Below are 21,473 nucleotides of genomic sequence, written 5' to 3'. Positions count from 1 at the left end.
GCTCAGATCTGGTTGTAATTATCTTTGCCTCGTAAACAGCCAACACTGTTGATATCAGTAGGAGAGCTGAGAGCGATTAAGTGAGTTTGTAGTTATTTTCAGCAGACTGGAGGAACGGATTTTCAATTCACCACTTCTCACTATTTCATATTGTTTGTGTAAGTGATTTGATGGCAAGAGAAAGGTTTATTTTAGCTGGTGAGGAATTTTACAATATTGGATTGATTCAGTTGTTTACAGCATTTGTTGGATGTTTTAAATGTGACCTCAGTAGCCTGACTTATAATCGAGAAATAATCTAAAAAGCCGTAGCTGTTATGAGTGATTATATTTCATTTTGGTGATGCTATTAGGTTTCTTTCTTCTACACGTGAACAGCTCAATTTTCACACCACAGTATGCAGAACCTTGTTTTTTAACCTGCCTTTTATCTCCTTTTTATTATCATCCCACACTTTCAAATTCAATGCATGTGCAAATGTGTGTGCATGTGACAAACACACACACACAGTCACAGAAAAACACACTTTTCACATGCACCCTCCTCCACAAATTCCCAGTCCTCGCGCTCATTTTCTCTTGAACACACGTTTTCCTAGTTTAGCAGACACACACACGTCTTTTTTTCCTGTACGTCTAATTTAGCTCATTTCACTTTCACTCGGCATGGAGCATCTTTCTTGTTTTCTTCAGACGACCACAAAAACAACCAGACACACACTCACACCACCTCTTCACACTGAAATCCTGCTGTTAAAATTGAGTTATGTTAACTTAAATAAAAAATAAAGTCCAGTGGCTGCAGCTTCGTCACAGCACCCAGCTCACAGAAAACTTCAAACCTCCCTTCTACACATTTACAGCCAGATTTAGGGAAGCAGAGACTCAGCTGAGAGCTCGTCTTAAGCCGTAAATGTAGCTGATTGTAAAACCAGATATCTGAGGGACACCAAACAGGCTTCCATTGTGAATGGATACAGAAGCTTCCAGACTCTAAAACATTAACGATCTGGAAGCGCCTTCCAACTGGAAATGCTTCAACAGCAGGAAATTCATCAGTGTAACACACATTTTCCTCATGTATGTACACTATAAGAGCGCTAACACACACACATAATGCACACACAGAAGTCTCTCACTATGATCCAGGCAGTGACATCAACCCCTCACCCTGTCCTGACCTACATGCTGTTTCCAGGTCTATAAAGCAGGCTTTTACTGTGTTGTCGTCGCCTCCAACCCCCATCACTTGCCATGCAACTGGCTTTTACAATGTTAGTGGTATTAAAGCTGCGCAGCCAGTTTATAACAGTTTATTTCTCACATGAAAAGAGGCTAAAAACGGATGTCAGCACAAGACAAAAACTGTCACTTACAACACTTTAAGGACAGTTAGGGATGAATTCTTTGCCAATAACTGATTATTTCCAAGGCCGCGTCAGCTGATACCGATTTGCATGTCGATTAGTCTGCGACAGGGGTGGGCCATACGGATCAAGCCTTCTGTATCAGTATGTTTATTTATGTTTGGTGGTGTATTACATTTTCTCAATTGAGAAACGCTTAGAACAAAAACAGATGAGAGCATCTGTTTATTCCCACATATTCAGTGAAGTGAAGTGAAAACCTGACAGGTGAAGATTAATTATCCCGCTGATACAACAGTCTTATTAAACAGAGCAGAAAAGTCTATGATGACTAATTTATATGTATTGCAGATGCACACGTTTACAAAACACTGCTTTAGAGTCACCTCTCCTGATTTATCACTAACTGCTTGTGCTTCCAGGTGTGTCCAGTCACAACATTAAATAAAAAACTTCATATAAAATGTGTTTTCTAGTATTAGTAGTTTGTACTGGATCAACTTGAGGGGTGCTGCTGGTTTGCTGTAACGTTGGTCACGCTGTGGAGTTTGAGCTGATTGTGTTGTTGCATCGACTGTAGAGGCATAGCTACACACTGATGAGGCTGCAAACCAGGACATCCATCAACTGACACACACTTATGAGATAAAAGCCTCAAACAGTAAATAATCAGCAGTTATGCGATGATGTGATTGAGAAAAGGGTAAGAGGTGCATCACCGAACCCACTTTCACATCAATCGCCTCAATTATCAAGCTGGAAGGCTTCCCTCCACTAAAAGAGAGAAAGCTATTAGGCTGCTACCAGTGTCTCATTACGAGAGCTGGGGAACCCTGGCATCTCCAGAGAACTGAGTAACCTACATTTCTCCTCCTCCTTTTTCAGTTACAGCGAGTAAGAAAGGACAGAAGAGACAGAAAATGAGAGAAGACAGTCGTCCATGTGGCGGGACAGCAGCACAGAGGAGTCAGGCAGGTTTTACAAGATAAAACTTTTAATAGCACGCTGTAGATGCTTTCATCTCAAATATAAGACGCCATAACCAGCTTTTCCTCCCATCTCCGTGACATTTTTCCAAGCGTGTGGACCTTTAAATCAAAGCCAGAAGGAAGCCTCGGGATCAAACATGAGCCGCCAAGAAAATGTCAGCAAGCAAATGAGAATGAAGTGGACACATCCTGTCACTACAGCTCAAGACAAGATTAAAACCTTCTGACCACAACATCTAATGACCAAAAGACTAAGAGTGTCAGAACAGCACATATTCTATTAGCAGTCGTTTGCACAGTGAGGGTCTAACGTCTAACAGTTCTTGTACTTCTGAGCAGAAGATGCCCTGCCTCCTCATCTCTTCTCACTTTAATCCTCTGTTAGCTCTCAACAGGCACAAGAAGCCTCAATTTCTACCTTTCTTTGCATCATATTTTCTGTTCCAATTGTCACATGGACGACTGGAGGTAAGCAGCTGTAAATCACAGGGAGTCTAGATGCAACATTGCTGCTGGATTTAAATTCTTTCTGGTCTTAAGGATAAATGAAGGTCCATTCACACTTTTACTGACAGTCTGAAGTCACTGACTCAGCTTGTGTTGCTTCAAGCAGCAAAAAATAAATTTGCAACGTCGCTTTCTAGAAATCATGACCCGGTTACTCAAAATAACCCACAGACCTTGTTTCTGAGCAGTTTCATGTAAGAACTACTTTCTTTCGATGGAACTACACCCAGCAACTGTATCACTGCGCCGACTGCAGCGTGCCTCTCCTCGTGGATGAGGCTCGAGACAGCGCGGGATGTGAACAGTGATGGTGCTCTCCTCTGCTCCTCCTCTGCTCCTCCTCTGCTCCTCCTGAGCTGTAACGTTAGCTAGCAGCTATAAGCAGTCCACAAACTAGCAATGTCAGACAGGGTTAGGAGAGAAGATGAACTCCAAACTCTCCAGAACTCGACAACCTGCACGAGAACGATCTTGATGGATAAACAGAACTTCAGGTAAGAGGAAAAAATGTATGTTCGACTTTGGGGTGACCTTTCCCTTTAAGAGACGCCGTTTTCTGGTTTCCTGCCGGCTTTTATCTAAGTTCTCTGATGCACTGATTTTTTCCAAAGCACGCTCACTCTTAGAGCAAAATCCACATTCAGACCTTTACACACAGCCTCAGTCTTCTGCCTTTTGCCACTCAGCAGATGCAGGTTCAGCGCCTTGCTCAAAGGCACACTGAACATATCTTAAGAGAGAACGACTTCAAGACTTATTGCCAGCGTGAGATGGATTTCCTTACCTGCGACACGAACCACCGCCCTCTCCGCTGGGTCCAGCACTGAATCCTGGCTCTTCCTCTTCCTCCTTTCATGTTTAGACAGGTTCCATGGTAATGTGTCTCCAGGGGGTCCTGCAGGTCCTGATGGGCAAGGGGACAACGACCCCCCTGAACGCTCGCTTCGGAAGGACGGCTCGCTGACGCAGGAGCGCTCGCTTAGAGTATCATCATCCGACGACTCCATCTCACTTTAGGACTGCAGGGAGGAGAGGGATGAGGAAGAGGAAGAAGGAGAGGAAGAGGGGATAGAAGAAGGGATGGAGGAAGAAGAGAGGAAGTAGAAGTAGAGCAGTGGGGGAGGGGGGGAAAGAAGGTCAAAAGAAGGGAGGAGGAGAGAAGGAGGAGGAAGAATTGTAGGGGAAAAGAGAAGAAGGAGCTTTAGATGCAGTGGAAACACTGTATAATTCATTGCTGGCATACAGAGTGATCACGCAGAGGCCATCAAAGTTTCAACGGAACAGCACAACAGTAATAATGCAGTGATCAGGAGGAGGAAGACGAGGAGAGAAACAACTGGGTTAAGTTAGTCATCACGTCTAGACAACTGAGTTTATGAGGCTGCAGAGATACAACGACGGCAGGCCGGAGGAGGAAAGCACCGTAGAGGAAGAGATGAAAGCCGAGAGCACATGACAGCAGAGACGATGGCACCGATTACTGAGGCCTGATTGGAGGGCCAAGGGAGGGTCAAGTTCAAGACATGGATGAAATTTCATTTGCGTGAACATTAAAGGTCCCCAGAGGGTGAATCCTAACGACTTTGGTTCCCCTCTGACTTCTTTCTGAACCATCACCAGGCCACCATTTCTAATTATGAAACGTCATGCTAACATGCTAATCCAAGATGGTGAATATTATCCTTATAACATCAGCATGTTAGCATTGGCACTGTGAGCATGTTAGCACACTGATGTTAGCATTTAGCTCAAAGCACAGCTGTACGTAAAGCCTCACAGAGCCTCTGACATGGCTGCTGACACGTGCGTCTGCTTTTAGATAACATACAAATACTTAACTATATGCATATTGTTTCATTTTATGATATTACTTTGCTTTTTATAGACCGTTTATTCAGTGTTATGCCACAAAATACAGCATATTAAAAGGCCAGTAATCACATGGTTTTATACTAATTTATGCTGAAATTGATCAACAAGCAAAATTCCTTTGGCATGAAAGCCACACTCACCACAATACTGAGTATTATTACATTATATTACAAATTGCAATTTTTTGAAAGTTATCTGCTGCAGAACACAGTCAAATACAAACACACACACACACACACACACACACACACACACACACACTCAAGGCCTATCGGTGCACATCGGTTCAGCACTTTATCACTTAACAGAAATGGCTGAGGTCTGGACACATCACATCCTGCTTCCAGCTGATTTAGTGGTGATGTGGATGACGCCAGCTGCGATGGAAGAGAGACGGCTCTGTGTGTGGATGGAGGGATGGAAAAGAGGGAATCTCCTACCAGTGACTAATCAATAGACGAGATGAGATTTCAAAGTTTGCCCACTGTTGCTATTCTTAAAGAAGAGTCAATATGCGGGAAAGACAGAGGAGAGCTTTTTTCCTCTTTCTTCATCTCACTTTCACTCTCTGTTGTTTCTCTCTTTCCCTTCTCTCTCCCTCTTTGCTCCTCTCTGTCTATCTATCTATCATCCATCCTTACACTCTGTTAACTGGCATTGAGGTTAAATTGAAAACTATTTATGACAATGAAGAACAGTGAGTGATTGTAAATACTTTCTGTTAGAATACATACTGGACAGAGGTAGGTGTGTGTGTGTGTGTGTGTGTGTGTGTGTGTGTGTGTGTGTGTGTGTGTGTGTGTGTGTGGTCTCTGGGGACCTGATGCTCTGATCTGTCCATCACAGCATCATAAAATCAATACCTGGCCTGAGAGAATGAATTGGCAGTTACTGGCTCTCATGTTTCAGCTCTGCTGGGCGTCCTGGGAATTCAGCAGGTCAGTGATCGTCTGCTGTGCGCTGCTGCTGTCATGAGTTTCAATCCAGCTCACAGGCTTTGTGCACATCGTCTGACTCTTACAGACAACTGTGTATTGTCCAATAAAGTTGAAGTAGCTTTAAACTAAGTTCTTAAAAAGTAGATCAAGACTTTGGCTGCAGAGTCATGATTTTTTTTTTTAATCTGATATTCAGCAGTGAAGCTGTTCACACCAGCAGTGATTTTGAATGTTTTACTGCAAATCACATGTATTTATAATGGTTTAAAAGTGACAAAGTGTGTTTATATGATTTTGTTTTTGAATCGTGGAAATGAAAATGGACCGACACCAGCAGCTGCCTGCAAGATCAAAAATGTAAAGCTCTACAGCGTGAACTCAAAAGTGGTCAGCAGTAATGTGTATAGAATTAGAAGGAGAAAAAACTTGACTTTAAAAACAGCATAACAATCCAACATTCGTCCAGCTGACAGGACAATTTCAAGCGCAGGTCCATTTCTAAAGCAATGGGCCTTTTCCCACGAAAGCATTTCGACTCGTCAGAGCAGATAAACCACAGCTGTGCTGATAACATTAACAGTGGCTCCGATCCATTCAAGTGTCTCAGTAAGACAAGCGTGTGCAAAACCAGGACCCTCAAAGTCAAGCAACTAAGTGGAATCCAGCCATCAAGTATTTTTATTATTCATGCCTGTGCTTTTCCTACTGTGACAAGGCTTCTGTGAAAAAGGTCTGTGAGGCGAAACAGCCTCTCCTGGTTTAGTCTGGAGCACGATGGTTGAAGGTTGTGATGAAGGTTATGAGAGAGTTTGACACTCAGTATCAAAGCTGGATAAAAATGAGATGTCCGACTCAGCATGTGCGATTATTTGAGGAAATCTTAGATAATCTGTGATTTTTAAATATGTACTGATGTTTTCTTTTGTTTTGTTAACTCAAAATGGATCTTCTTCATTTTTCAGAATAAAAGTCTCCAAATTCACCAGTGATCCGATCTGTTTCACATTTCATCAACTAACTCACAAACGCTTTAAAAACGGCTTACAAACCAGCTTCACCCCCTAAACTGAGAGCACTTGACGGACTGACTAACCTCTGCTTCCTGCCAAAGAGTTCCTAACAGCACATCTGTCTTTATTCGCCCCCCCTGAGGCTGCAGCAAACAGTGGAGTGACCTGAGCTGTGGTCACAGGGCGGGAATGTTTCTGTGTACGATGTGTGAGTCCAGCACAACGGCTGGGATTTCCATCTGAGCCGCTGCTGCTGAAAAATCCTCCTCCCGCCGCTGGCCCCCGGCTAGGCCGCTGGCAAAGTCCCACTTCCTGAATCCCAGTCTCCACAGCAACGCTGCTACGAAGGGGTTAAAGCCTTCCCAGAATGCCCTGCGGTTTTCTGGTGCACGGCTGAGTGTATAAGTGTGTGTCTCACAGCGCTAGTGTTGGTGTTTGTGTGTAAAGTCAGTTTCCCCGCTGCTTGCTGACAGTGAGTCAGTGCCACTGCAAACTAGCGGTTTTATAAATAGAGGCAGAATGGCAGCTTCAAAGCCACACCGTGTCATTACAGCTCCGCGAGGGGAAAAAAGGAGATCTTTGAAGAAAAAATAAAGTTCCAGCAAAAACACTGGAGAGGCAGTGTGAGAGAGAGTGAGATCACTTCCTGCCTGATGAGACCCTCACTGAGGCTTTTTACTCACAATCACACCAACAAACATGGACACACACTCACATGTGCTGTGACTCTGCTCACAGCTTCATGTTTGGACTGATGCATTGATTATTTCCATTATTGAGTGACCTGTTGATGAATCTTTTTGTCTTCTTAGTGATGTCTTTTCAAGAAGAATTGAAATCATACAGTGAAAAACACTCATCAGAAGTTTGCATGCTGACTCGTTTCAGGTCTTTTTTATTCAAATCGACGGACGGCGATTATTTCTATTATCTGTTAACTTGATTAGAACATAATTTTGATAATTGTTTCAGCTCCGCTATTTCAAAGAAATAGAAGATTGAAGTCCATTAAAGTTCTCATCTCCCAAGCTGATAACAAATCCAACAGCTGTCCAGTTTATTACTGTAAAAAAACACAAACCGGCAAATGTTCACGTATGGTTTTATTTACTTTTGCTTCAGAAAAAAAATCAATTAACCATTGCTGATTTTCTCTATTTAATTAATTGAATTTAATGAATTGAATTTATCATTTCAGCTCTAGTTTTATCTGTTCTTCGTTAGTCTTTCAGTTAGACATTTGTCAGATGATAAAATGCCACAAAATACACAAAAATGCTCACTATGAGTTCTCATGTCTCCTGAAATCAGCATTTTTTTTATCAAACTGAGGGGGTGGTTACTTTCATTTTCAGTGTGTCTCGTGTTAGTCAGGTATCAACTAATCATTTAATCAACACAAAATTGTGAAAAATGGCCCGAAAAGTTCCCCTCGTGAAAAATGACATCTTTAAATTGCTTGTATTGTGTGGCCAAAGGTCGGAAACTCAAAACTCATTTACAATCATACGAAAATGGAGAAAAGCAGCAAATTCTCCACACACACACACACACACACACACACACACACACACACACACACACACACACACACACACACACACACACACACACGGATCTTGGCTCCTGCCTCTTCCTGTGACAGCGTGCAGCAGCTGAATCAGACTGTGCAGGGATGCTGGATGCTTGACTGGCCTGATTTATAACTCACAACCAGGATTTACATGGACACAGTCTGTTCCCACAGCTTAGCCCAATATGTGTGCATTTGTGTGTGTGTGCTGGAAACAAAAGAGGAGGAAAAAGGAGGAGTGACATGAAACAGAGAGAGGGAGACGCTGACAGAGATGTAGAGGCAGCAGTGAGAATGTGAGCAGCAGATTAAGGAGGAGAGAAAAGGGAAGGCAGGAGAAGAAGAAATAGAATCAGGGAGGGAGGCAGAGAGAGAAAACCAGACGTTTGCAGAGTAACGGCCATAACTGCCAGTGTGTCTTCGTGTCATTCCAGAGCAGCATACCAGCGCTCGAACGGCCGCTGATGGAAGTCAGACAGACATAATTCCCAATTCTGCCTGACAAACTCCATAACACAGAGCCACCTGAGCAGAAAACACATCTGATCTCCACATGACTTACATCCAGAGCTGCACAGCCAGTGTTACATCAGTGTTAGCTGGCAGTTCGCCCCTGTTTCCTGTCTTTATGCTAAGCTAGGCTACTCACTTCCTGATCCTAGCTCCAAACTTAGTATCGTATGGTGCCACGTTGTATACGAGCGAAATAAAAACTTTCAGCAGAATTACAGCTTGAATTTGTAGTCTGGTGGTAGTTTGACATTTCGGGGTTTGAGCTTCTTCCTTCTCTTTCCGAGACTCAGATGAGAGGATCGATATCGCTTTCTGAAAGTCTGAAAGTTGGCTAAGGAGCTAAAGCAAGGAGGTGATTAGCCGGGGGAAACAGGTAGCTAAGATAACTTCATGTAAAACCACAATATGATGTTTTTTCATGTTTGTTTGTTTACATATTTAACAAGCACAGTGTGTTCACTGCTGAGCTTTAGAGGTGATGCTATGTATGCTACATTTGGACAACGCTAAGCTAGCTAATTCACACTGCTTCCAGTATTTGGCGAGTTCACTTTCTTGCTTAAAACAGGAAGTGGGGAAAACAACTAGCTAACTTAAGTCCTTGTAAACCGCAATTTGTCATTTGTGAATGACAGATGACTTTGCTTTTCTTCCTAATTCACAGTATTAGACTGGTGAGAGCCGTACCAACGTTCTTGTCTCAGTGAATTTCCCAAAATGTCAAACTAGACCTCAAAATTGATTATACAACATGACTTTATGTCTTTCTCTCTGACTGTGTCACCTGATCCTGCCTGGGTCAGACCTCTTAATCTTCTGAATGACGTATACTGTTGCACATATTTAAAGCACATTTGTTACATGAGATATTAAAAGTGTGGGTGTTAAGTGGAGTATGTGGATGAATGAGCAATGGCTCCCCTTAAAACGCAGCCCCCAGTCATGATGAGTAACACACTGACAGACTGGATAAATGAACGGCTAGACTCAGCTCCCCCACGCACACACACATACATTAACACACATGCAGAGACACACACACACACAGGATGGCGTGCATAGCCTATATAAACACACACAGACAAACTGGACTGCTTGCCAACAGTACTGTAGCTTACTACTACTCAGCATGACTGGACAGAGACAGAGTTAATTAAAGTGAGAGCGAAAGAAGGGGAACTGTAGAGGCAGCGTGAGGGAGAAAGAAGTGGAACCACTGTAAAAGAAAAGTGAGTGCAGAGGTTAACAAGTGGTGGAGAACGAGGCAGAGAGATATAAGGAGAAGGAAGAGCAGAACGGAGTCACAAACACAAGCTGATCAATACGCATGAGATGTTGAATGCATACCAAAGAGCTGCAGGGAGAGCGAACCAGCACAGACACTGTAGGCTAGACAGACGGACAGACAGACAGACAGACAGACAGACAGACAGACAGAGGGAGGACCGACGTGCCAGTCAAGCATTTTACGAAGAAACAAAGGATGATGTCAGTTTTGTGAAAATAGTGCTGTAATGTTCAGTGTGCTAGTCCAGCGTCTGGATATTTTCATCTCTTGAGGGCTCTAAAAAATTCCCCAAATGCAAACAGAATTATAACTTACATCCACACTAAGGCCCTAACGAGGAGACCTTACCTCATTTAAGGAGCCATGAGGCCAAAGAGGTTGGGAACTTGATGAGTTGATAGACAGAAAACTAACTTATGACATTTTCGACAATCAGTTTCAGCAAAAACGTCAAACATTCTGCGGCTTCAGTGTCTCAAATGTGAGGATTTTCTGCTTTTGTCTGTTTTAGATCATTGTTGCTTCGGATTTTGGGATGTTGGGTGTCTGGGAAGCTGTGACGGCCATTTTTCACTCTAAACAGCTAATAGATGAATCAAAGACAATCAGCAATGAAGGAGCTGCAGCCATGCATGAAAAGCAGAGAGATCCACTGTGATTACGTCTCTGGTGACAAAAGCCAGCTGTGTGAGCAAAAACTGATTCAATTCAGTCACAGATTGTCATTAACTCAAATTACAACCATTTCACATAGCCTGCGCCTCTTTATCCCCAGCATCAGAGATGTGTTGGTACTTTCCACCACTATAACATACAGTAGTAAAGGGGTGTGTCTATGGCCAGCGCAGGGAAAGCAGCTCGGAAGAGACCATTTTAATGATATAAAAAAATAAACTGAATTATGAATATGTTGCTTCTAGTTTGTGTCTTACAGCATTTCATGTCTGACTGAGGAGAATAGTAGCCTGCGAGTTGAGGGTCAAGCATAAGGCCGGAGGGAAAAGTGCATTTGACCATCTGGTACAAAGCGGCAGGAGGGGAGCCCTGAAACCTGATTTCTCTCTCTCTCTCTCTCTCTCTCTCTCTCCCTGCCTGCACCTTGCATAATATCGCCGAGGTTTTCCAGACAGACAGACAGACAGCCTGCAGTGATGGAGCCCATTGGGATTCATACAGCAGGTGGAGGTGGAGGTGTGATGATGGAGGCCTGGATGTAATTGGCTGCAGGGATTGCACAGATCAATAAAGGCACCCTCTCATGGGTGTGTGTGTGTGTGTGTGTGTGTGTGTGTGTGTGAGTGTGCAGCTGGTGTTTCATGCCAGTGTTGCACGCTCTGTCTGTCCGTCCCTTTGAGTGTGAGGGGGGGTGTTTGCATGAATGGACATCAGACATGGAGACAGAACGTGCAACGCGGGGCCGCATGCAGGAGCGGACTGGCAGCACGGAGCTCTTTGTCCAGCGCAACCCTTCGCCCGCTTGGATAGCAGGATAACACCAGCTAATTGCATTTCTCCATGTGTGACTGGCGCTGTTGATGAAGTGCTGCCTCTATGCTGCCGCTGCCCAGTCTCTCATTAGTGGGGACAACCCCGGCAGCCTTCTCACGACCCACAAACCCCCTCTGACTGACTGTCCGCTGGTTATTTCCAGCACAGCCCTCCGGAACACACATCACGAGCAGCGTTGGTGTGCTGACAAATTGGACGGTTTCAGGCAAAAAATGAGATTATTATGCTGAAACCACACACAGTAAACGCACCATGTAATGAATGTGAATCAACGTTGAGCCTGTGATCAACACGTTATTGATAGTAAAGGTCTGTGAGGAGCGAGGAGCATGCAGACACCACCTTATCAAGCCGAATTCATCAGTATAGTTTAAATACGCACAGTTTAGGATCAGATTTCAACCTTAATTAGACCAAACTGTCCCTTAATTGTGTTTGTTGAGAGTTTATCGGACAGTGACCGTAATGTTCCGTCTCCAGCTCATAGTTGTGACTGGTATCCGTATTAATGGGGAATCAGCATCCTCACCCACCTCCACAGGTCTTGATCAAACATGATTACGACCCGCGGGTGAGCACAGAGTTCACGCTGCACGAGCTCCGGAGCCGCTTACCTTCAGCGGGAAGCAGCGGTCCTGGAATCCGAGCGCAGAGCGAGGGAGGCCGGGGATGCTGCCGCCGCTGCTCCCTCTCCTCCTCCTCCTCCTCCGCCGGGTGGATGGGTGGATGAAAGGCTGGACGTTTTCGCCTCCGCCGATCGGGTTTCTGCTACCAGGCTTCCTCCAAAACCGAACCGACACGCAGCCGGGAGGGGGGTGGTGAGGCTGGGGAGAACAGCAGGCAACGTAATCCTGAAATGTAATGGCTGTCCTATTCCTCCTCCTTTCCCCCCTCTGCCTCTCTCTTCTCCTCTCAGCAACCCCCCACCAGCCCTCCTCTCCTGGTCCGCTTTCTCTCTCTCTCTCTTTCTCTTCAATAGGCTGTTTTCACGGCTCCGACACTTAACCCATGTCTATTGAGTGCGTTAAGTGTCGCGGAAATTGAAATTTCGGTTGTATTCCTGCGTCATCCGTGGCTCAACAGCACCGCCAAACCCAGGCCGACACACACATACACACAGGCACACACACACACACACACACACTTTCTCGCAATTTGGAGATCAGGGGGAAAAAGGGCGTTCACGCTGGCATATTTGCAGCGGCTACTCATTCACATATTACTCAGGATTACACAGAAGAAGCAGCGCTGGATCCGTCCACTGGAACTTTTGCATCGCACGAGATAGTATTAATCTGGGGGTTTTTAATCCCTCACACACACACACACACACACACACACACACACACACACACACACACGCACACACACACACACGCACACACACACACACACACACACACACACACACACACACACACACACACACACACACGCTGACTCTCCAAACAGCTGGGGGAAGAGAGGGAGTAGCTCAAAAAGTAATTGATTACAGCTGCAGAGATGGAGAGGGGTTTGTGGACTTGTGTTTGGGCTGCCGCTCCCTGTCAGCAGGGAGGAGGTCTTCACAGTTTGGGCTGACCTTGGAAATGCAGGGTCAGAGCCAGATGGACCACCAAGGGCCCCCAGGCTTCAGGGTTTGTGATGTAAGTGTCAAATTAAAATACAAAACATATCTACAATCGTAGCTGTGATCTGAATAAACTGGCTGGTGAACATGGAGCATCCAGCAGCTGAAGAACCACAGCTGGTGGAGACCAAAAGCAGAGCTAAAAGGACCTTTAATGTTGATTTAGATTCATCAGGCGGACAGAAACAGGACTCCAGCGAAATGCTAATGTTGCTCTGTGGACCTTTGAATAAAATATTTATGTGGTCATATGATGTCAGTGCTGTGTTTACAGCTTGTTGCACTGCCCCCAAGAGTCTAAGAAGATCAATCCATGCTGCCTGTGTCGTCACTGATGTTCTCCAACGTAAATTTCTTTGCTTTGGTGTCCAGTTTTGACCAAATAAGCACCCAAATCAAAGCAAACACCAAAGAAGCAAAAATAAATTCTTATTTAATCCAACTATAAGCTTCACCACTGGCATTATTATTTTTTGTTTTTTCTACCTTGAACATGAGCTCCTGGATCACAGATCTTGTATTTGAAGACACAATATTTATATTATCAGGGGAAATACATGTATGTATTTATGTATAACTACATATTCAGAAGTGTAATTGTATCTTTTTGTTAAATAGTTTTTGTTCTGATGTTATACTTTTTTGAGTTAATAACTGTGACTGTGTAGAACATTTTTAATGAATGAATCTAAATTTGTTTTAAAAATCATCGTTCTTTATTTAAATCTATAAAATGTTGCCACACTAAGTTAGCACCAGCTATTTGTTATTCCACAACAAGACTTTTATTTCCAGTGTTTTGTTCCATTTAGTGCCATCACTGAGCCTGAGGTCACTTCTACTCTTTTACATCTCCTGCTACTAAACAAACTGAGCTTCTCATCATGTGACACTGTGGAGTCTGGTGTGCAGAACACCACAACAGAGCCCGACTGTGCAGCAGGGATGCTTGCAGATGTACAATTAGACAATTAATGAAAAATGGATCATGTGATCGTTGGCAGGTCTGTCGTTGTAAGACTGTCTGGCACTCAGATTGATAAGGCACTGGGTCAAACGGGTGTCACTGGGATCGCTGTGTGTTTGTTGGGGGCGGTGGTGGTGGTGCTTGCTGGTGTCTGGGCTCTGTGGCAGGATAATCCAGACTCTCATCCTCCCTCCGTCGCAGCCGATCGGCAGAGAGTGAAGCAGTGCTGGATTATCTGTGCTGCTGCTGCCTTAATCAAACAGCAGCTAATGGACTGAAGGCCACTGTGACGGTAAACACAGGGTAAAGTTCACTGCAATCACTGCTCAGTCTTTCAGTACCAGTTAATTATTGAACGATATTGGGCTGATCTTCCTTCAGCATAAACAGGGCTGTAGTACATGAACTTCCTGACTGAGTCAACTGGCCAGTCTTTGGCTGTGAACCCAGACTACATTTAATTTACACAATTGAAACCTTGTGATGTGACTCATGGATTGAGGCGCTGCACGATGCCGCCATGATTGGTTGTAATTTATCTAATAAGGCCAATTTGGATTTCAAGAGGACATTAAGGCCGACTGTACCCAGACGCAGCTTTATTGTATGAGTCATTCTTCATGGAAAAACGTATTTATCCACACATGAAGTTTAATGGATCAGATTTTAAGATGTGACAGATTTAGATTAACACACTGAATACAGCTCGGAGGATCCATCTTGGATTGTGGAAATACCTTCAAACTGCCCAAAGCCAGTTCAACATTTTGTGGCAGTCCAACATCTTTCAGTTTGACCTGATGGTAACAATCGGAATATTTAGCTCATACTTCCACCTGATCTGAAATGAAAATGCACTTTCAGTACTTGTTTTTAAAATCTGGATGGTTTCTGTGACAGGAAAACATTTCTTTATAGTATATAAATGCTCCAGACTGAACAGTTTTCAGCCTGAGTCTTAATTATTACTCAGATAAATTTTTTTTAAGTTTGCCAGCAGACCAAAACAGGACAAGTTCGTACTGCTTTTTGAGTATTTAAAAATCTAAATCTAACATTTAATGTTAAGGTTGTATTTTCCTTTAATTTTAACCCCCCTGTCCTTGTGCCAACCCAAACAAACCCAACATGTGTAATATACTGTGAGTGTAAATTCCTTTAAGCCTCAGAGGAGTCCTGTGTCCTCAGTGGCAGCTACAGGCCTGCATATCATTCTCAGGCTGAACTCTCTGCACACACAAACGAACCTGCGAACTTCAACCTGAGGACTTCTGACAAACATAAATGAAACCGTTCACTGCTGTGAGCTACAGCTAAACCTGTTTGTTTGTAAAACCAGAAGATAAAGAAACGTCACTGACACAGAAAGACCTCATGTTCAGTTTTCCCTCCTGGATTATCTGTGCTCTTGGCTCCATCTTGTGGTGCTTTGCAGCCCTCTGATCCCATCAGTCAAAGCTAAACGCTGGTAATTGAATCAAGGATGCCTGAAACCATCCATTCATATCTGTCTCTCATCCCAGCGGTCCAGCAGTCCCTCCGGAGCATTCACTAGCGGATCCACTTAACGATTGGCTAAAATTAGGTCAGTGGGTTAAGAAAATGGACTGTAGTTAAATTCCTTTCACAGCAGAGGCACAGCTGAACGCAGAATACGACCACCACAGCCGGAGGATGAACATTCATCCACCAGCCATCACTGAACCAGCTGTGGTAATCACAATAGATAAAGAGTTAACGGCTGATGCCTACAGTTCACATTATGAGAAAGAACACTTAAAACTATATATAAGGACTCAACATCTTAAGAAAAATAAAGCAGTTAGCCTGTACAATTTCTTTTCTTGTAGCAACGGTAGAAATATTCATACTACATGATTTACTTGAATAAAAGTTGGAGTACCACACTGTAAACATACTCCATTACAAGTACTATATTGAAAATGTTACTTTAAAAGACTTTGTTAAGCCAATGTAATTAAAATATCAAAAGTACTCAGTACAGGAAAATGGCACCTGTTGATATAATTGTATATATATTTTATTACAATTACTAATGATTTTGCTATTGTAGCTGGTTCAAGCATTTTACATAATATTGGTAGCTCAGTCAATAACAATACATATTCTGTACATGTTTTTCATTTATAAAGGAACACGGATTGCTTAGAAAGAAATGAAGTAAAAATATATATAACAAAATATTTCCTGCTAAAATGCAGTGACGTTCAAGTATAAAGTACTCGAGTAAATGTACTTAGTTAGCTTACACAACAGTCTTTTGATTTTACTTCATTGGGTGGGTTGTGTGTAAACCTTATTTCTAGTTTAAATACAGCTAATGGATTAAAAACTATGCCGACTGAACAATATTTTTAACCTGATTTACTCTGCTGATCAAACAACATGGTGCTCTTAACTGCAGACTTACTGTTTTCATTCTTAGCTTCTGTGCACTTGAAAAGAAAAAAGAAAAAGAAGAAGACAGGGAAGGAAAAAACAAGAAGAAGAGGACAGTGGATGACAATATTTATTTGCAAATTTGAACAAATGAACAGGAAAGAGTGATATAGGATTTACTATAAACAAGAGCAGGACTGTGGACAGCTGTGTGTTCCCTCATGGCGCCTAGTCGGCCTGACCGGAGTGGCAGGGTGGTGGCGTGTAGGTCCCCTCCTTCACCATCTTGTCACGCTGCTTACGGATCTCATACAGTCTTGTGAACTGCAAGGAGGAAGAGAAGAAGTGATCAGTGCTGAGGACCCAGAACAGGATGGACAGACAGAGGGAGAAAATGAAGTCATGACACAGAGTGTTCGGCATCCCTCCACCAGTTTGGTTCTCTTTACCTAAAGTCAAACATAAAAGTGATGTCAACATTGTCTTTTTACTCCTTTCACCGCGTCATTGTGAGAACTGAAGAACAAGAAGAACAACTCCCTACCATCCAGGCACATTTCCATCCAAGATGCAGGCAGTCCTGTCAGATACGGTGTTCTGCAGCAAAAGGCTGTTTAACAACCAACATTTCAACCATGAAACACCTCCAATGGATGTGAGGTTAATGCATGAAGTGGTCTGAGCCGACATTCTTCTTAAATCAGCACTTTGTCCGGCTTCATCTCCATCATGCTCTGAGAGTAAAAATGTGGCTGACGAGCAAATCAAGGCGTCTGGATCCATGGAAGGACATTCCTGCTGCTGCAGCACAGAGCGGGCAGTGCATCTGTCAATCTCTCCTCTGCTGACACACACAGCGCTTGAGACTAGCCTCAGTTTAACTCTGACAGTGTTTAAAGGATTAGCTGTGGGTGCCATTTTTCTTTCTGAATGCACTTCTGTTTGTCATTTCTCCTTAGTTTTTTGTTAAACTTCATGTTAAATGTCTTCTTGATACAAGCTCTCTACTCTTCCTCCCTGTGAGGAATCTGCACAATTAGTCAACTAGTCAATTAAACACGGCTACCCTCACTAGTTGGCATCAGAAATACTAGTCAGTTTAGCTTATTATTAAAGCAGAAATGTGTGTAGTGATCACAGATATGCTGGTGCTTATGGATCAAAAAGCTTTGGAGAGAATCACTCCGACACAAATGCTGTTAAAATAATGTGCAAATGTCTTTTTGAGGGGTTCATTTGTAGAGTGCTCCACCTTTCACAGCAAAGGAGCTTTTCATGTGGAGTCCAGCTGTATTGTTTCATGCAGTTATACTGCCATCTACTGGACTGGGGGAGCAGAACCACAGACTGTGTGTAGACTCAAGAAAAACACAAAACACTTGATTACAATGATCTTCCGTTCACAGTGATCAGTTTGACCCGTACAGACATGATCACTATAAGCTGTCATTGAATTCATACATACATTCAAGTTACAGGATAATGTGCAATGCTCATAACACATAGCACAAAGTTCCACACATTTCACCATAAACTGAAACAAAGTTATTGAAAAATGTGATTTGAACAGTTTCAAATGGCTTGGATGCGCATTTTTTCAGTGTTACCCTTATACATTATAGTGTGTTCAATTTTGACTGTTTTCTTACTTTTAGACTAGTGAACTAGGCGAAGTTTAAACGTCAGGAAAATTAGTCACTGAGAAAATCCCTAGTGCCTACAATTGTTAAGGTGGAAGGTAGGCAGTAAGCTCCACCCCTTCACTGAAGTGCACCTATTGATGGCACCTGCACTCATTAGCGCAGCTGGAACTAATTAGCCGGGCTGCTCTATGAAAGGAGGCTTGTGGCTCTGCTTTAGTTGGGTGTGTGATACTGGAGAGTTAACACCTTCAGTTGGCTCTCCTGCTTTTGTGTGTGGCACTGATGAATGAGTGTGTGAATGGTCTTAAACTGTAGTGATTCTTTCTTTTCCAGAATTTCACTCCCTCCTTTTCAGTGACTCTCAGTTTTTGTTTTTGGGCTCATTTCTTTTGTTCTACCATTTTGATAGAATTAGTGGGTGTGTGGGTAAGTTATTCCCCGTCACCTTTTAGACCCCAAGAGGCCCATTTTGTGTTGAGTGCAGTTTGTTTTTTTGTTAGTTTCCCCTACCAGCGACCGCCATTAAGTTTGTTTTGAGGGGAAACGTAACACAATCCATCACAACAAATGCCAAGAATCAGGCAATTTAATGTTACTCAGTTCAGGAGAAATGCAAACATGTTGGATATCACCTTTCAAGTGTGTCATGCTGAGTTTGAGCTTTGAATCATTTTCTGGCTAACACAAAAGCCCCCCTGGTTACTGCAGCCGGCCCAAACTGATACAGTGAGATCGTTACAGACTCAGTGTTAGTGGTAAATTTATGCATTTATGTTTGTAACTGTAAATCTTGTGCTGCAAGCTTGCATATACATACTGGCAAGCTGAACATTTTTGTTTCTTCCTGAAAACTCCTTTGAGTGGGGGAGGAGGGGCCAAGTTTGTCACAAGTCACAAGCAGTCATTCCTCTAAGTTCCAGGCTGCTGCCATCCCAACTGTGTTCACAGCATGTATTTTTGTTGCCTGCTGGCATACTGATTCTTTTTTCTATTGTAGTGCCAAATAATAGTGAGTGAGCCCAGTTGTAACACGCACAATATAGAATTTATCAAAAATGACCATGGCTCTGCAGTATATGCACCCTCGTTTCTTCAACTATGGCCCAGCAGTGAACACGATTCAGAAATACTTTATATTTCAAAAGCTGCCAACTGAACACAGAAGTCACCGAGTTCACCCTCAAACACTTACCGTCTTGCCCCTGTGCATGCACTCGTAGAAGTCCTCCCACTCCACCTGGCACTCCCTCTTGGCACGAGTCAGCCCAATGCCGTGGGAACATTCAACCCACTCCTTCTCAAAGGCATGGCAGCGCGACGCCTTCTTTTCGGGCTGCTCTCCGCTCTGCAGAAGCAGCCAGCGGTCCAAGCCGAGGCCAAGCCGTGCCTTCAGGTCCAAAAGCGGCATGATGCTAATGCAGGAGGTGCGGGAAGGGACGGAGGAGAGGAAAGCATGATGGATGAATCAGGATGCGGTGGAGAAGACAGAGGAAACACACAGGTAAGGAGAAGGCAGAACTAAGAGAAAAATTAGCCTTGAAAAAATTGTACTAGAGAAGTTACAAGGTGGGAACAGCTGAGGAAAATCTTTTCTCCACACACACATTTGCTGAAATGTGATTGCATATCTTTTACACACCAGTGGTCAATCAAGTAGATTATAGAACAGCACATTATTCAGACCCCAGAGTAAATCACAGATCTTTATTTGTTGCAGTTTCCAAGACAGTTTAAAGGAAATGTAATCTTTCAGCCTTGTGATGTTTGAGGGATCATTACTCTCAGAGCACATTCTCTGAATATTTTTTCTGTATTTCAAGGAAAAATTTGATAACTGGACTGACAAGCTCTTAGCAGGAAAACAGGTTTTTATCTATATGCAGAAAACGTAAGAGACATAATGATGTTTAGTGACTGCTGATACACACAAACAGGAGGTTATGCTTAAGAGTGCAGCCTGACTTGTTTTCATGGCTGTCCTGGCATGGCCAGTAATGATAATAACAAAGCGTGCCGTGCCTCTGCTTCCTCGCTTAAACTGAGGTGACGTGCAAATTCACTTATTATTGGAATTATGAATTATACGAAGAGTACATCGACTACATTGCTGACTACTTTCCTTCCTCTGCACTCATTCTTTCCTCTCCAAAATTTGGCCCCCGAACACTGACTGGATTGAGATGCAACATAAAACTAATTTGCAGGAATGTATTATTTCATAACCAAGCTACAATAACGCTCAAATATGCTCCTTTTCCTTAATAACAACTGCTTAACCTTAAGATTAGCCAGCTAGCTAACCGCAGAGAGCTAGCTAACGCTTAGCTGTTAGCTAACCATAATAGCTAGCTTTCTAACCTCCGCAAAAATAGCCCAATGTGAACACTTTATATTTTTCTCGTAAGTCAATATATGCGCACATTAACTACAACCCTCCTCTACAACTGTCCCCAGGTCAGCTCTTGCTGCCATGCACCGTTTCAGACAAGTTTCGAGTCTCCTTCAAATACAGCCTGGTCATGCTAACTACAGGCCGCTGTTATCTTACTCTGTTTACAAACCGACACATTCTACATTGTAATGAATTAAGTGTCGCGCTGCTAAAATGCCAATATCAACCAGAAAATAGATGTATTTACCGTGTTTCCTACAGTTCACTTTAACCTTCTTCCGACTCAACGCGTTTCACTCTACGGCGGACCACAACACCACCGTAAACTGACGTAAAGTGTCGTGAAGAGAAGCGACAGTCCTGTGGACAGTTTCTCTTCTTCGGCGTTTCCATTGTTTTAACGGCGCATTACCGCCGCCTACTGGATTAGACTGTGAGTAAATATTCATTGAAACACGACAAAAACTGCAATTTTATTAAAACTGACCCTTATATACCTAAAGCAGGTATTAATGTTCTCCCTCTGACCTATGGCCCTCATTCTTCACCTATAGATAATTCACTGTCATCCTATTCTCTCACAGCACTTACTGCATTCACCTCACCTAAAGTAAACATTCAAACTTTTATTATGTACAACATGTGAAATATTTCAAATAATGAAATACAGACTACCAGAACCAATTACTTTATCATCTGTGTGGCTGTAAAGAGTTATTGAGGAATTCAATTTTTTTCTTTCCAACCTTTTTAATTGTTCATTTTAAGCCTTTGCGCAAATGAATCAACATTTAGATGTTTTAAGATTTTGTGCATTTGATCAGAGGTACATTGTTTGGATTGGATATAACGCTGCATGTTTTCATTTGAGATTA

The 21,473-nt window shown here is 43.1% G+C and overlaps 2 protein-coding genes across 8 annotated transcripts in view; both read right to left on the bottom strand.

Annotated features, from left to right (window-relative positions):
• Positions 1-12,704, bottom strand: part of macf1a (microtubule actin crosslinking factor 1a) — a 214,549-nt gene extending 201,845 nt beyond the window's left edge. For all 7 annotated transcript variants that reach the window (XM_076755015.1, XM_076755025.1, XM_076755027.1 and 4 more), the window contains exons 1-2: positions 12,181-12,704; positions 3,648-3,882 (exon numbers count right to left, since the gene is read on the bottom strand). In XM_076755015.1, the coding sequence (XP_076611130.1) occupies positions 3,648-3,870 (223 nt within the window). In that variant the 5' untranslated portion in view covers positions 3,871-3,882; positions 12,181-12,704. The remainder of the gene's footprint in view (positions 1-3,647; positions 3,883-12,180) is intronic.
• Positions 12,705-16,675: 3,971 nt separating this feature from the next.
• ndufs5 (NADH:ubiquinone oxidoreductase subunit S5) lies at positions 16,676-20,961 on the bottom strand. Its single transcript, XM_076753811.1, has 3 exons — positions 20,846-20,961; positions 19,399-19,618; positions 16,676-16,887 (listed from the first exon to the last, which is right to left on the bottom strand). The coding sequence occupies exons 2-3, from the start codon at positions 19,612-19,614 to the stop codon at positions 16,792-16,794; spliced, it is 312 nt and encodes a 103-aa protein (XP_076609926.1). The 5' UTR covers positions 19,615-19,618; positions 20,846-20,961; the 3' UTR covers positions 16,676-16,791.
• Positions 20,962-21,473: the final 512 nt, after the last annotated feature.

The sequence above is a fragment of the Chaetodon auriga genome, chromosome 17, assembly GCF_051107435.1.
Source record: "Chaetodon auriga isolate fChaAug3 chromosome 17, fChaAug3.hap1, whole genome shotgun sequence".
Classification (NCBI taxonomy): domain Eukaryota; kingdom Metazoa; phylum Chordata; class Actinopteri; order Chaetodontiformes; family Chaetodontidae; genus Chaetodon; species Chaetodon auriga.
Note: the sequence above shows the minus strand (reverse complement) of the source record. Positions and strands in the feature narration are given on the sequence as shown.